The sequence below is a fragment of the Pan troglodytes genome, chromosome 10 (genome assembly GCF_028858775.2).
Source record: "Pan troglodytes isolate AG18354 chromosome 10, NHGRI_mPanTro3-v2.0_pri, whole genome shotgun sequence".
Classification (NCBI taxonomy): domain Eukaryota; kingdom Metazoa; phylum Chordata; class Mammalia; order Primates; family Hominidae; genus Pan; species Pan troglodytes.
The window spans coordinates 8,385,891-8,402,304 of NC_072408.2; the positions used below are offsets into that span (position 1 = coordinate 8,385,891).

General features: G+C 38.7%; 1 protein-coding gene across 50 annotated transcripts in view; it reads left to right on the forward strand.

The window, feature by feature from the left end:
* ERC1 (ELKS/RAB6-interacting/CAST family member 1) overlaps nt 1–16,414 on the forward strand; it is a 536,900-nt gene that overhangs the window by 277,477 nt on the left and 243,009 nt on the right. For 29 of the 50 annotated variants that reach the window (XR_010148221.1, XR_010148222.1, XR_010148220.1 and 26 more), the window contains one exon: nt 3,279–3,410. The exons of 7 other annotated variants lie outside the window; for them this stretch is intronic. Coding sequence is in view for 40 of the 43 variants with exons in the window: in XM_054663959.2 (XP_054519934.1) it covers nt 3,279–3,410 (132 nt within the window). In the remaining 3 variants the exon portion in view is untranslated. Of the gene's footprint in view, nt 1–3,278; nt 3,411–6,487; nt 6,542–16,414 lie in introns of all 50 variants that reach the window. 14 more of the 50 variants (XM_063786204.1, XM_054663954.2, XM_063786196.1 and 11 more) reach the window with 1 other exon arrangement.

Below are 16,414 nucleotides of genomic sequence, written 5' to 3' on the forward strand. Positions count from 1 at the left end.
CTGGTCTCAAACTCCTGACCTCGTGATCCGCCCGCCTCGGCCTCCCAAAGTGCTGGGATTGCAGGCGTGAGCCACCACGCCCTGCTTTCTTGGGTATCTATTCCCAGATTCCTTTCTACACCCATAAAATTCCTCCTGATATCATTGCTACTATAAAAATACATCATCCCTTACTAATTGCCCTTGGATAATCCATACATCTGCTGTTTTTCTTGGAAACATTCATTTCCTTTCTCTGCTGTAGTGTGTACTTAGTCTCTAGGTTGTGTCATGCTTGTGGTTCCCTTCACCACTCACCTATGGTAGACCTCTTTTTTCTGGATCCCACATCTTTCCAGGTTTACCTCTTCATTTTCATAGAGTATACCGTAGTAGCTTCCTGAGAGAGTCGTTGAGTGAGTTACTTTTTTGGGGGGATTTTGCATTCAACTCCCATATTTGATTGGTAGTTTAGATACAGAATTCTACATTGGTAAACATTTGTTTTCCCTTAGAGTTTTGAAACCATTACTCAAATTGTGTTCTACTTTCCTGTGTTGCCTTTAAAAACTCCAGTGTCTTCTGCTTTGTTGATCTGACAAGTGATCATTTTTGGCCTTTCTAAAAGTTTTCAAGATGTTTTCTTTCCTCTAGTGTTCTAAACTTTACAAAAAGAGTATTCATATTATCATCTAAGCACCAAATGATGGATTTAATTTTTTTGCAAGAGCGAGGACAAGAAAGAGTGATTATAAATATTACCTAGCAGTGCTGTTGGTACTCTGGTATTTGTAGGACTCAAAGGCTTTCCTGTTTATTTCTTACAGTGGCTCAACATTTTATTAAATTAAATAGGAGATTCAAGCTGTGGTTCAACACAAGAGAAACTTCCTTGGTTTATTTTAGCAGAGCTCTCAAAATTCCAAAACTAAAACGTGCCAGATTTTACCCACTCGATAGATTAAGTAATTCTGGACTTTGTAAATGAAGGTGAGAGAGATATTTGCCGTCTTCTTTCTCTTGTATTATACTATCCTAGTTTGATACAGTTGCGTTAGAGCAAATGCTTCCATACTTAGCTTTACATCGAAATGTTATGTGACTTATAATATCACATAAATATTACTTATCAGCCATTTCCTTTTATTTGTAGTTTCACTTGGCTTTTGTTTTTCATCCTTATTATCGAGAAAGATTTTGAACCAGGCTTTGCCATTAATTCCAGAAATCTTTTTTAAATAAGGCCATGAACACTGAGCTCATGGAGTACACTCTGGTTTCACTGCCGGCTTCAGGTAAAGTCATGACATGAGTTTTATAATGAAACACTATGAAACTTGATTCTCTGCATTGTGACAAATTACTAATCATTTTCTCCCTAAAAGTTTTTTATTGATACAGCCACAAAGCTATTTTTGCCCCACGCAGATGTACAAATGAAGTTGTTTGCTTGAAATAGATTCCTGGGAAGTTATTTGGAATTAACTGTTTGAGCCTCAATGTAGATAATAGAAGCCTCTCAGGAGACTTCCAAAAAACAGTTTAAGAGTGGGATAGGATAGACCGCACAAAGACATAATACTGAGTTTTCCGTAAGTTGCTAATGAGAAACGTTATCAACTTTATGTATTAATAATTTCTTTATGCTTCTTTATACTTACAGCAATCTGTATTTTAGAATCCCACATTACTCCAAAATAGTCATTCTCATTCATTAGAGGGTTTGAGAAGACTGAACTAATCATTGCATCCATCTCTTAGTTCGTAATCCTTCTTTTATGTTGAGTTTTCTTTGATTCTGAAGAAACCACCTTGGCCTTTGTTTTGACGGGCATCGTTCCTTGTCTCTGCGCGCGGCGTCCCTTTAAACCCTCCACTGTACTGTGCTGCTCATGGCAAGTCAACAGAGGGAAGGAAGAGCTCAACAAACAGCATGTGTTTTCTTTTGTTTTGTTTTGTTTTGTTTGATACAGATAAACTGCCCTACATAAAACAGAACCTCACTTATGGGAATAGATCACAGTATTTTATAACTGTGGAGAACCATAGTTCTCTGAGAAGAATGAAAACTTGTAACATGAACATCACGTACAGCACCAAAATGTGAATTTTTTTCTAAATCTCATTTTTTAAAATTTAGAAAAACGAGAGAGGAAAAGATTTATCAACCGTTGATTAAGAAGAATGTTAAATAATAGATGCTGTTCTTCCAAAGTGGGGAGAAAAATCTGACTTAACTTTGACAGATTTCAAGTTCTAGATTTTTGAAGGTACAGTTGTCAAAAAGGACTTAAAAAGTGGGCTGTGGTATAATTGAGTTTCTTAGATAAAATAAAAAATTCTTGGATATCTTTTCCTGAGTACTCTGAAAATTGGAGAATGGTTTAGCAAATCTTGCTCTTTTATGTGTTTTTAAAAGGAAGCACTTTATTCTTAATCCTCTAGTTTCATAAGAAGTTAAAGAAGGAAGTGCTTATAATAACCTGATGACTGCAGTTCTCCATCCCACTTGAACTCTTCTTCATGTTGTCTTCTTAAGATCTCTCCTATCTTACATGAACTCAGCGTTCTGTAGGGTTTTGTTTGACTTTCTGATAGATCAACATTCACCTCTCCAGAAGCTGTGTTTTAAACTTGTGTAGAACATCAGGGCTGGGAATTGCTTGGTTGGCTAATAAAATTGCTCATTCTTAGCCAGACCGGCCACTTATATCCAGTTGTCATTTTTGGTTTTCTCCTATGAGATTATGAGAAAACCATACATTCTTGAAATACTAGGATGCATCACTTGCTTTTTAATGTCTTTTAAGAAATCGTTTGCTGACAATTGTCTATGAAGATTATCATCTGAAAGACGATGCTGCTTACTGCACTTTTTCATCTAGGCTTAACTGCAGGGAAAGAGTGTTTTGATATTCGGTCTAATTACTATCTCATCAAAGCTGGCTTTATGCTTAGAGAGTAGTTCAAAAACAACTTTGTGCTTTTAAATAATCAAGCCCTTGCCACCTCTGCTGTCTAACACAGTTTTGTTCTCTCTGTTACAGAGAGCAAATTTCTCACATTTATCTTGCTTAACTAACTTGACCCTTTGCTGTTAATAATATACTTCTTCGGCCTCCTTTACTTCTTTCCTTTCCTTGCCTGCTTTATTGTGTCCTCTGTGACGATATCTTGTTGACCTGGATTTGCTTCTGATGGAAAGAACATTTAATAAGCAAACAGCCCTTTCTTAATAAATAGGCTCTCCCTGGGTTAAGTAATTAATCTACTTCACCTAGTCTTCCATCATTTTCTAGGACAGTCTCCGTAAGAAGGATGACAGGATTGAAGAGCTGGAAGAAGCACTAAGAGAAAGTGTACAGATAACTGCAGAGCGGGAAATGGTGCTAGCACAAGAGGAATCAGCCAGGACCAGTGCTGAAAAACAGGTCTGCTATTTTATACAGTTCCAAGCAATGCTGCTGGTTAACCAAAAGGTAACACACAACCAGTATAGTTTAGGTAAACTATACATATTGTATGTTTATAGGGTTTCAAAAACACTTCATAGAGGAGAAGTCCCAAGGAGTTCCTTCATAGCGGTATTAGATACAAGGATGTGGTTTCTTTTGTGTCAAGTATAGAAAGAAAGACCAAGTTTATTAGCAAAGCTGAGAGAGAATCGAACATTTTGCAGAATGAGTGCCTTTCAGTGCCCTGTTCCTGGATAAATGCCTTGTCTACTCTTTCTTAAATAAGAATTGAAATAAAGTTGTATGAGAATTGACTCATGTTAACACAGAAGTCCCTGCATTAATAACTTAGGTCTGATCCCATATATATTTATGTAGTGTGTGCTAATGTATTGGACGAGATGAAATGGAGCTTGTCTGTCTGCTACAAGACTGGGCACAACCCTGGCTTTTAAACGGAAAGAAAAAGCATGAACATTTCTTTTTTTTTTTTTTTTTTTTAATTAATTTTTTTGAGACAAAATCTTGCTCTTGTCCCCCAGGCTGGAGTGCGATGGTGTGATCTCAGCTCACTGCAACCTCTGCCTCCCGGGTTCAAGTGATTCTCCTGCCTCAACCTCCCGAGTATCTGGGATTACAGGTGCCTGCCAGCACGCCCAGCTAATTTTTGTATTTTTAGTAAAGTTGGGGTTTCACCATGTTGGCCAGGCTGGTCTCGAACTCCTGACCTCAGGTGATCCACCTGCCCCAGCTTCCCAAAGTGCTGGGATTACAGGCGTGAGCCACTGTGCCCGGCCAAAAAAAAAAAAAGATACAAACATTTCTGACTGAAAAACGTTAATTTCAAATAGCTAATATTTTATTCATTTCATACCCTGCCTCATTGAAGAGAAGAGTTAAGGTTGTAACAAGTTAAGGTTAACAGTGAGTATGAAGGACATAGAAACCATGCACTTGAGTCCCAGATAAGCATGTCTCAGCCTCGGAGGGACTTGCTGAAGAGTTCTGCTGTGGCAGTTTGTGATGCTTGTTTTATATATATCCTGCATCTTTTAAGATCTCCAGACTCTTGCTTTTGACTTTTCATTAGGAAGAATAACTACAGATGGGAAAAGTGAGTGGAAGAAATAGTTTTAACAAGTGAAGGTTATAATCCCAGCTCCCATTATGAGAATGTGATTTAAGATTTCAAACCTAGGCCGGGCGCGGTGGTTCACGCCTGTAATCCCAGCACTTTGGGAGGCCGAGGTGGGCGGATCACTTGAGGTCAGGAGATCGAGACCATCCTGGCTAACACGGTGAAACCCCGTCTCTACTAAAAATACAAAAAATTAGCTGGGCATGGTGGCAGGCGCCTGTAGTCCCAGCTACTCGGGAGGCTGAGGCAGGAGAATGGCGTGAACCTGGGAGGCGGAGCTTGCAGTGAGCCGAGATCGCGCCACTGCACTCCAGCCTGGGCGACAGAGCGAGACTCTGTCTCAAAAAAAAAAAAAAGATTTCAAATCTATCTGACACAGAGGTTCATAACACTTAATTTTGCAGTAGTTGTTTCCTTTCCATTTCTTTGTGGGAGAAATATAAATGTTAAACAGGAAAAAAATATTCAATGAGAGGGTGGCAGGAATCTTTCTAGGAACCCCTTGGTCAGACCAAGGTGTTATTTTGAGTTAAGGTAGCTATAGTAAAGAAGGGTATGTTTCCAAGGCAGACATAGTATGTGCCCCAGGGAGTCCCTTCATAGCTGTGTGAGATACAAAGATATGGTTTCTTTTGTGTCAAGTATAGAAAAAAAGACCAACCTCATTGGCAAAGCTGAGAGAGAATGAACTTTTTGCAGAATGAGTGCCTTTCAGTGCCCTGTTCCTAGATAAATACCTTGTCTACTCTTTCTTCAAATACATTCCTAATGCACAGTCACATAGAGCTTGGTTAGTGGAGAGCTTCAGAGAAGGGATGGTGACAGCCATTGTGTCACCCAAGGGTGGAGAGGAATTTCCTTTAATCTTGATTTTACCCTTTTTATATTCTCTCCTTTATTTTTCAAATACAGATTTTTCTTCTGCTTTGGCCTCATTATTTATTGACAAGTATTAAACATCAGAAATCATGCAGAGATTTTGGCAATTAATAATAGATCATGTCATTATGGGATACAGACTTCTGTTATGTATTTTCCTTTTTGAGGCTATTGTGTGAACTGATTATAATATGCTTTAGGGGTATGTTTTATTTATGGTTAATAGACTTCGCAGTTTTTAGGTTTACAGAAAAATTGAGCAGAAAGTGCAAAGAGCTTCCATTTACGCCTTTCTCTGCCTCAGTTTCCCCTATTAACATGTTGCGTCAGTGTAGTATTTGTTAAAATTAATGAACCAGTTTTAATACATTGTTATTAACTGTGTGGTCCATAGTTGAGGGTTCACTTTTCGTGACGCATAGTCCCGTGAGTTTTGCCAAATGTGTAATGACATGCATCTGCCATTACAGTATTATACAGAGTAGTTGCACTGCCCTGAAAGTATCATGCCCCACCGATTTATTCCTCCCCCGTCTCCCCAGTCCGTGATCTTTTTACTGCCTCTGTAGTTTTGCCGTTTTCTTTATTGATAGTTGGAGTCATATAGTATGTAGCATGTTCAGATTGGCTTCTTTCACTCAGCATCTGCATTTAAGGCTCTTCTTTTTGTGGCTTGATAGCTCATTTCTCTTTATCTCTGAATGATATTCCATTGTATGGATATGCCGCGGTTTGTTCATTCCTTCAGCTGTTGAAGGATGTCTTGGTACCATTCAGTTTTTGGCACTTAGGAACAAAGATGCTGTAAACATTCACATGCAGACTTTGGTGTGGATATAAGTTTTCAGCTCATTTGGGTAAATAACTGTGAGTGTGATTGCTGGATTCTGTGGTAAGATCATATGGTAGGAGTTTTGGAAAAAGCTGCCAAACAGTCTCCCAAAGTGGCTGTATGTATTTTGCTTTTAATTGTATGCTTTTTTCCTTTTCTGTTTTCTTGTCGTCCACCTTTCTGCTACTCACTGCCTATCTGAAGCTGTTGCGTGAAATATTGCATGAGACCAGTTATTTGAACTTTAAGTGGTTCAAGGTATGAAGAAATTGCTTTTATGTTTATACTTCTGAAGCCTTACAATCTTCATCTACTGTCCTCTCCTCTCCCATTTATTATTATTATTTTTATCGTTTCCTGTCTTTTTTTTTTTTTTTTTTTGAGATGGAGTCTTGCTCTGTCGCCCAGGCTGGAGTGTAATGGCGTGATCTCAGCTCACTGCAACCTCTGCCTCTAGGGTTCAAGCCATTCTCCTGCCTCAGCCTCCCAAGTAACTGGGGCTACAAGCATGTGCCACCACGCCCAGCTAATTTTTGTATTTTTAGTAGAGACGGGGTTTCACCATGTTGGCCAGGCTGGTCTCGAACTCCTGACCTCAAGTGATCCGCCCGCCTCGGCCTCTGAAAGTGCTGGGATTGCAGGTGTAAGTCACCGTGCCTGGCCCATCTTTTCCTGTCTTTTAGCTCTACTATTAATTTTACTTATGTACGTTAATTATATGTACTGAGATAATCTACAAATGTTCTTTTGAAATGCCTTAAATGAGCTTTTTTGTTTAGGAACATTATTCTATCTTTCTCAGATTCAAAAGTTACCTGTTTCTCACTTAAATTTAGCTTCTGGGAAAGAATGACTTTTTCTGATAAAGGTAGGATATCTACATCTCTTAATTCCTCCAAGAGCAAAGTAAAATTGTATGGGAGCCATAGCTCTTATTAAAATAAGATGTAGAACCTTCCAAAGTTCGAGCAAGGAAGAACTCCCATAAGAAAACATCTCTTGATGCCTTTTCTCTATTCTCACGGGATCCCCTTACAGTTTATTTATTCCTAATACATGCTGCCCCACGCTGAGCCCATGCTAGAAATTTAGAGAAGTTGTGTAATGACCTAATGAAGGAAGGTGCCCCCTAACCTGTGTGAGCAAATTAGAAGATGGAAGTGAATGATCCCCACAGGGGAGAACCCAACAGCTCCTTTACTTTTGCTTTGTCCCTTTCCACGTGGGGATTCTATTTCTGGAAGCTTTCTCTGTTTAACTTTTGGTGGGTTTTGTGCTTTATTGAATGTGAGTGTCACTTTTCTTAAACAAGGTCTCCTAAACAAGTCTCAGAATTGCCAGGGGCTAAGGAGCAGTATGCTTAGTTCAGCTATGATGTTATGAAATTTAAATTTTTGAATTTTAACATTTTAAAAGAGTGATTTAAATATCTTCACTGGGCCGGGATACAGTGGCTCATGCCTGTGATCCCAGCACTTTGGGAGGCAGAGGCTGGAGGATTGCTTGAAGCCAAGAGTTAGAGACCAACCTGTACGACAATGCGAGGCCTCGTCTCTACAAGAAAATAAAAATTAATTAGCCGGGCATGAGGGGGTATGCCTATATTCCCAGCTACTTGAGGGACTGAGGTGAGAGGATCACCTGAGCCTAGGAGTTTGAGGCTGCAGTGAGCCATGATTGTACCACTGCATCTCAGTCTGGGCAACAGAGTGAGACCCTGTCTTTAAAAATAATAATAATAACAACATATTTGCACATATGAATTTGATTGTTCTTTTAAAAGCCCCATTTTTAACAGTGATATTCAGTGATAAACAGTAATATTTTTTCAAATTGCCATTTTGACATTATTTGGCTTATAAAGTATAAATTCTTGATGTTCAAGGTTATAGGGTTATATCTGTGGTTTGCTAGGTAATGATACATTAATGAGCATTTTTAAGGATTACATACTTTTTTGTTGTTGTTCATGTATAAAGTTCTTCATTGGCTGGAAATCTCCTCTGTCATTTATGCAGCAGTTATCACCAGAATACCCAAGTTCATTTTCAGAATGAACAGTTGCCACTACAGAAGCAAAACTGGTAGAGGGGTATGTCTGTAGAAGATAATGTACACTAATAGAACTATAATTGTATTGCTTCGTCTTTCTTATTGCCTTTTTTACTTTTAGCAATTTATTCTTTACTTTTATAAACATAATTCTTTACTGGTCTGAATATTAAGTTATATTTCCCTCAATGTTTATTAAATGGCAGTGATGCTCTGAAAATAAAATTATACTTTCACTTGTACCTTTTTCCCTGCTAACATTTAAAAAATATCTAGTGCTTTTCCAAATGCCACATTAAGCACTGAAATGAAAAGGTAATAGATACAGCCTCTGTCTTCAAGAAGCTTGTGGTTTATTGGGAAAGACTGAAGGATGAACTTATAATTATGGTTCTGTTTGACAACTACCATGGCAGAGGTCTTAATACAGAGCTTTAGGAACAGAGCAAGAGGGGCAAGCCTGAAATCCAGATTTGGGAGGTCTGCAGAAGGCTTCCTGGAGGAGATGTCTATGTGTGAATTAAAAAATTAGCCGGGTGTGGTGGCGGGTACCTGTAGTCACAGCTACTCGGGAGGCTGAGGCAGGAGAATGGCGTGAATCTGGGAGGCGGACTTTGCAGTGAGCTGAGATCGTGCCACTGCACTCCAGCCTGGGGGACAGAGCGAGACTCCATATAAAAAAGAAAGAAAGAAAGAGAGAGAGAGAGAGAGAGAGAGAAAGAAGGAAAGAAAGAGGGAAAGGGAAAGGAAAGGAAAGGAAAGAAAGGAAACTCGGCAAAGAAGTGAAAGATGTTCAACATGTTCCATGTAGAGGGAACAGAAGTGAAAGCTAGAAGCGTCTAGGAAACCAAGTTGTGGTTAGTAGCTACAGTAGAGTGTAAATAGGAATGGCAAGAACTATGTAAAGAAGAGAAAAAGATGAGAGAGTAAGAGAGATCCTTTGTACAGGTGTGCACAGTCAGATCATGCTGAATGAAGCATGCTCAAGCTTATGTTCAAGGAAGTAGAGAACCTTTGAACAAAGAACAATAGTTATTATTAGTTTACTTGCTCATTCATTCATTCAACAGATCTTTATAACTTATTCAGTGGGTGCTGTGGTAGTCCTGGACAATACATACTGATAAACAAAGTAGCTGTGGTTTCATGCCTGAGACCTTACAGTTCAGATAGGGACACAGACACTAACCCAACAGATAACATTTAATTGCTAGTTATGACAAAGGAACAGGTTTTCAGAAATACACAATAATTTCTTGAAAGTTGGAGGGTTAGCAGCTATTTTAGATTAAGTGCTCAGAGAGGGTCCTCTGTGAAAGTAGCTTTGTCCTAAGCCTTGAAGGCTAAGAAGCTTACATGTGACAAGTGGGACAGAAGCAGCAATCATAATGGTAATAAGGTGGAGAAGAGCTGAACGTGTCTAAGGAAGACTAATATGACTGGCGGGCAAGAACAGTGCAAGCTATGCAGGGCCTTTTATATAAGCCATGGCAGAAGTTTGTGCTTCATAAGAGGGATGGAAGCCATTGAAGAGTTTTAAAGAGGGCGTGACATCATCTGATTGATGTTTTTAAAAGATCATTCTGGATGTTGGGTGGAGGATGAATTAGAGGGGGGTAAGATTGAAAGCGGGAGGATCAGATGGGCTATTAAAGTAGCCTAGGCTGGATGTCTTCTGAGGTATGCACACGCCTGAAAGTGCATGAACACTTTCCCAAAAGGCACATGGGCACAGGCTCTCAGCCTCTAAACATACGTATCCCTGAAATTGATCTGCTCAAAAGGCACCTAAGGTGTGCAGATTCTCCTTTTTCATTTTCCCCTTCACGGTTCTGCACCCCTCACTTGACAACTCTCCTGACTCTTACTATCCTCTATTCCTCAGAGGTGAAAAAACTTTGGAATGTTAACAAAGGGACAATTCAGCATATTGGTGTTAAGATAATGGATGAGTCCATCAGGTTGTTTTCAACAGAATTGAAATAAAACCTAATTAAGTTGCCAGTTGGTAGATTATTATAAATAATTTTCGATGACACGTTACTATCTGGTTTGGGGCATGTAAGTCTGAAGGAATGCAAAGAGTTGAGTTATATTGCTACAACAAAACTCCTTCCATTCCTATCCATTTATATGATGAAGGTTTCTTAGTGCTTACATCTATAGAAGTGAAACATACCGATAGAATTGATGCTGAACCCTTATCTTCCTTTTTTTTTGAGATGGAGTCTCACTTCTTCACCCACACTGGAGTGCAGCGGTGGGATCTTGGCTCACTGCAACCTCCACCTCCCGGGTTCAAGCGATTCTTGTGCCTCAGCCTCCCAAGTAGCTGGGACTAAAGGTACCCACCACCATGCCTGGCTAATTTTTTTGCATTTTTATTAGAGACGAGGTTTCATCATGTTGGCCAGGCTGGTCTCAAACTCCTGACCTCAGGTGACCCGCCCGCCTCTGCCTCCCAAAGTGCTGGGATTACAGGCGTGAGCCACTGTGCCCGGTCTGAACCTTTATCTTTCTATTAATAGTAATATTAACAAGGGATATCTAAACTAATAAAAGTATAAAAGTCCCATTAATCTCATTAAGATAAATATGTTTAATAAGATACATTTTAATTAAAATGTATTCATGTTTAATAATAATTTTCTTATAATATTCAATATATATATTGGTCTTGATTGATACTATATAACTAGTGATTCTAATGATAACTCAGTGCACAAGAATTCTTAAGGGTTATGACCACAGGAAAATATTAAAATATCAAATTTAAATTTATATAAATATTTTTGTTGAGAAAAGTACAAGACAGGATCTGTGCAAGCCATCTAGCACAAAGTAAATTACATTAGTATAAAATTCTAAGGAGAAGTAGAATGGAAACAAGGTCAAAGAGAAAAAGGAAAATGTAAATAATAATTTGTCCTTACAGTTTTTGAATAGATGATGATGGATATCAAGTATGGTATTTGTATTTTATTGGATACTTCCTTTTCTTTAAAAAAAGTGATGCTTTTTTAAAAAACAGTCTTTAATACCCAAGAAATTAAATCTTTGCAACTCTTTAAACTTTCGATGTAAAAAATTTATATATCAAGTTAAAATCATTCTGTCTCAGTATGTTTGTGAGCAGAAAAAAAGAAGTATAAAAAGATACATTTTAAAAATCATAGTTGTATAAACTCTTTTAGGAGGTATAGAAGCAAAAATGTATAGAGAGACTCTTGGTCTATGCAAGGGGTTGGGCGAATCAGGCAATAGCTGAAGAGATTCCACAGTGACAGTGGAGATAAAGAGAAATAGATTTAAAACGTCTTTCGGAAATAGAGCTAAAAGGATTTGGTGAATTACATGTATGGATAAAGGATAGAAGAGAAAACAAAGATGGCCATTGGATTTCTGGTTGGCCAACTGGGAGAATAGTGGTATAATTTTTTGAGATGAGAAAGCCTGAGGGAAAAATTTGTTTGAGGATAAGAAGCAAGACATGGTATTAAAGAAATGTTAGCTACATTATCGTCAGTTTTAGAATTGTTATCACATCAGATATTTTTATTATTTATTTACAGATGAGTTCTCGATATGTTGTTCAGGCTGGACTGTAGTAGCTATTTACAGGCATGATTATAGCACACTACGGCCTCGAACTCCTGGGCTCAAGCTACCTTTCCACAAAGCTGGCACTGTATGCGTGCACAATTTATATTTTTAGCCCAGTTTTCTCTTCTGAGATCCAAACTTACGAAATAGACAACAGCCCATTTCATATCTTTACACCAATATTTCCTTGATATCTCAACTAGAAACTAAGTTCAATCTTTTGATTCTCACCTTCCAACCAGTTTTTCCCCCAGGTTTGCTCATCTCATCTGAGAGGACTTCTTTGTAATCTTACAAAGCTGAAAGTAGGCTTACTGAATGTGACGGAAGTCGAGTCTGAGAGAGGCAGAAGTGATAGGTTAGGTACAGAAATTTTTACACTGTGGCTTTCCAGTTCAAAAGGTCGTTCCAGAACCTTAGGGAAGCTGTATTCCATAATGGCGAAGAAGGTGGACTCTGGAGTTAGAAGCCTTGGTTGGAATTAGGCTCCCACCACTTAGAAATTATGATCTTGGGCAAGTTACTTGTGGGTCAGTTCCCCGAGCTGTAAAAGAAATAGTTACTACATCTGCCACATTAAAGAGATGGTATCTGTATAAAGCACCTTTAACAGATTCTGACACATGGTAAAGCCATAGTAAACATCTACCACTATTGGTACTTCTGTTGTCACCACCACTGCCCTCTGTGGTTCCAAGGGGAGGCACTGCTCTCACTGGTTGGCTGAAGGCCCCAGATAAATGTCGTATTTATAGACCCTGTCTGGTTGATTCAGCACCAGCAGTGACAAACTTACTGTTAAATTCTAATTTACATATGTCAAGTTTTAATACTGTGACTCAAGCAAATTCTTGTCCTCTCCCCAATCTGGTCTCATATTCTAGAAGTTGTAGATTTGCATCAACTGAGAATAACACAGTCACCTAATATGTTGATCAGATGGACATTATTCTTATCACCAGATTATTTATTCTCTGAGAGTCTGTCTTAGATCAATACAGGTTCTTAATCTGTACATTATTTCCCATTTTACATCCATGGTCTTCTCATAAAAAGAGTTTTAGTAGGCCGGGCGCTGTGGCTTATACCTGTAATCCCAGCACTTTGGGAGGCCGAGGCAGGTGGATGACGAGGTCAAGAGTTCAAGACCAGCCTGGCCAAGATGGTGAAGCCCCATCTCTACTAAAAATACAAAAATTAGCCGGGCGCGGTGCTAGGTGCCCATAATCCCAGCTACTCGGGAGGCTGAAGCAGGAGAATTGCTTGAACCCGGGCAGCAGAGGTTGCAGTGAGCTGAGATCATGCCACTGCACTCCAGCCTCAGTGATAGAGTGAGACTCCGTCTAAAAAAAAACAAAAAAAACCAAAAAACCTTGAGTAGCTTTAGTAAACTGCTAGAAATATATGCTATAAAATCCAGTTCTAATGCTTTCAGTTTTACTAAGCCAGATGTTCTATAGTTTCCAGAAGGAAGGGAGGGAGGGGAAAAATACTTTCTTAGCATTATTTGAAACTAAGCATTGGTTTTAGAACATTATCCTTAGATCTTATTCCTAGAAGCAGGAAGATACGGAAATTTTAAAACCGTAAAAATATTTTAAGGGTTTAGTCTTTGTAATCTTAAATTGGAATTTGAAACATTTGTTTAAATTTATGACTTTTTTCTCTTAAACACAGTCACACATGCATTTCCTATGTACTGCAAATACCTAGAAAACAAATCATCTTCTTAGTAGCAATGCTCACTCGTAGTGGTCAGATACGGTTTCTAAATACTATTCAATATTAGAAGGACTTGAAATCTAAACAAAAGTTACTTTTTTGGCATAAAGTGAATATTATAAGTATACATTTTTCTTCGCAAGTGCTTATGGGCTTCTGAAACCTCTGTAGTCTTTATAGCAGCACTGTCAAATAGAACTTTCTAAAACAATGGTAATGTTTTATGTCTGTTCTACCAAGATGGTAGCCTCTAGCCACGTTTCTGTTGAACACTTAAAATTTGGCTAGAGCACCTGAAAAACTGATACTTTGCTTTTATTTAATTTTAAGTAAATTTTAATGGCCATATCTGCCTAGTGGCTACTATATTGGACAGTTCAACTCTATAGTATGTTGGACAGATGGGTGGGTGGATGGATGGATGGTCGGTCAGACAGTCAGATGGACAGACAGATAGATACATGGATATCTATCTATCTACATATACATAGTTAGTAGATACTAGTTAGTTTTTCCTCCTAAGCCTGACAGAGTTGTGACACTAGGATATTCAAATACAAGCATTTTCTGATATAGTTGGTCATTTTTTAAATTTTTGTTTTTGGAAAAACATTTGTGACATAAAACCATGTTTGTCAAAAGTAATTTTTCCTTTAAGAAATAATGGTGGAAGACTAGATCACTTTCAAGGGATATTATAATTGCATATGAGTGTTTTCTTCCACATTCGTGTAGTAGTATCATGTAGATGCTTAAAGTTATGACATGAGTGATGGAATTAGTGGAGGAAAAAGGAGTGGAATAGTTACAGAAATGAGAGTCATCTACATTCGATGTCCATAGTGAGAACATGCCACCCCAGCATTGTTAGAAGTTTATGTATCATCCATTCATTTCGCTGTTCATTCATTGTTTATCTAGATCCTCCTATGTGCTAGAAACTGAGAATACTTTACTGAACCAAATGAGTATGGTCCTTTTCCTCATGGAGCTTATATGTTAGTAGGGGAGATTGATCACAGAAATAAACATATACTTTAAAATTTGATCCATGCAAATAAAAAACGTATAGTATTTTATAAAAGTGTGTAACGAGACCTTATTTAGAGTGAATGGTCAGGGAAAGCATCTCTTCTATTTTATTTTATTATTTATTTATTTATTTATTTATTTATTTATTTATTTATTGAGATGGAGTCTTGCTCTATTGCCCAGGCTGGAGTGCAGTGGTGTGGTCTCGGCTTGCTGCAACCTCCATCTCCCAGGTTCAAGCGATTCTCCTGCCTCAGCCTCCCAAGTAGCTGGGATTACAGGCATGCACCACCACACCCGGCTAATGTTTGTATTTTTAGTAGAGACGGGATTCCAGCATGTTGTTCAGGCTGGTCTCGAACTTCTGAACTTGTGATCCGCACACCTTGACCTCCCAAGGTGCTAGGATTACAGGCATGAGCCACCGTGCCTAGCTGGAGGGCATCTCTTAACACATTGATACTTAAATTGAGAAATGAAAATGAAAAGTAAGTAGGAATTAGTGAAATTAAGAATGGCAGGTAGTTTACTTCAGCAGGAACCACATGTGTGGAGACCCTAACGATGGAAATAGTTTGGCATAGTTCGGAAATCAAAAGAAAACCAGAGTTCGTGGAGTGTACTAAGTCAAAGTGAGCCGGTAGCTCTATGGATAGTAGGTGAGTGATTGAATAAATGAGTGAATGAATGGATGGTGTGGCATGAAACTGGAGAGGTAGGCAGAAACCAGAATATATAGGATAGTCATGTTAATGAATTTAGGTTTTATCTTAACCACAGTGGTTATCTTTTAAGTAATTTTAAGCAGAAGAGCGGTAAGACTTATTTCCTGTTTTAAAAAGAGTATTCCAGGCTGGGCACAGTGGCTCATGCCTGTAATGCCAGCACTTTGGGAGGCTGAGGCAGGTCGATCACCTGAGGTCAGGAGTTCGAGACCAGCCTGGCCAACATGGTGAAACCTTGTCTCTACTAAAAATACCAAATTTAGCTGGGCGTGGTGGTGCACGCCTATAGTCCCAGCTACTCAGGAGGCTGAGGCAGGAGAATCACTTGAGCCCAGGAGGCAGAGGTTGCAGTGAGTCCAGATTGCGCCATCTCAAAAATAAATAGAGTATTCCAGCAATTATATGAAGAATAAATAGGAGAGTAAGGGTAGAAAGGGCTGAGGACATCTTAGGAAAACATATAATCCAAAGACATGTAGGGTGATGGCAAAGGAGATGGAGAGGTCTATTTGGAGATAAACTCAGCAAGATTTGCTGGTCAATTGCATGTTGATGATGAGGGAGAGGAGAGGGAAGTGGCAAGGTTGATTTCTACGCTTTTTATCATGAGGATCTTTAAGTGGATGGTTGTCTTATTCCATTTAGTGTTGCTATAAAGGAATTACCTAAGGCTGGGTAATTTATAAAGAAAAGGGGTTCATTTGGCCATGGTTCTACAGACTAGAAGGAGCATGATGCCCGCATCTGCTTCTGGTGAGGGTCTCAGGCTTCCACTTGTGTCGGAAGGCAGAGTACCTTTTATTCTTAATACAAACTACAATTCTTGTAGATTTACTGACACTTACTGATTACCTACTGTCTGCCAGTCACTGTGGTACATACTTTCTTTATAATATTATTCAGTTGTTAAACAACAGATTCTCAGATATATGTAATGTTTTCTAGGTCGAAAACAAGTGCCAGTTCTTGTTGGGTCCTTTTTCAGAAGAGTAAAGAA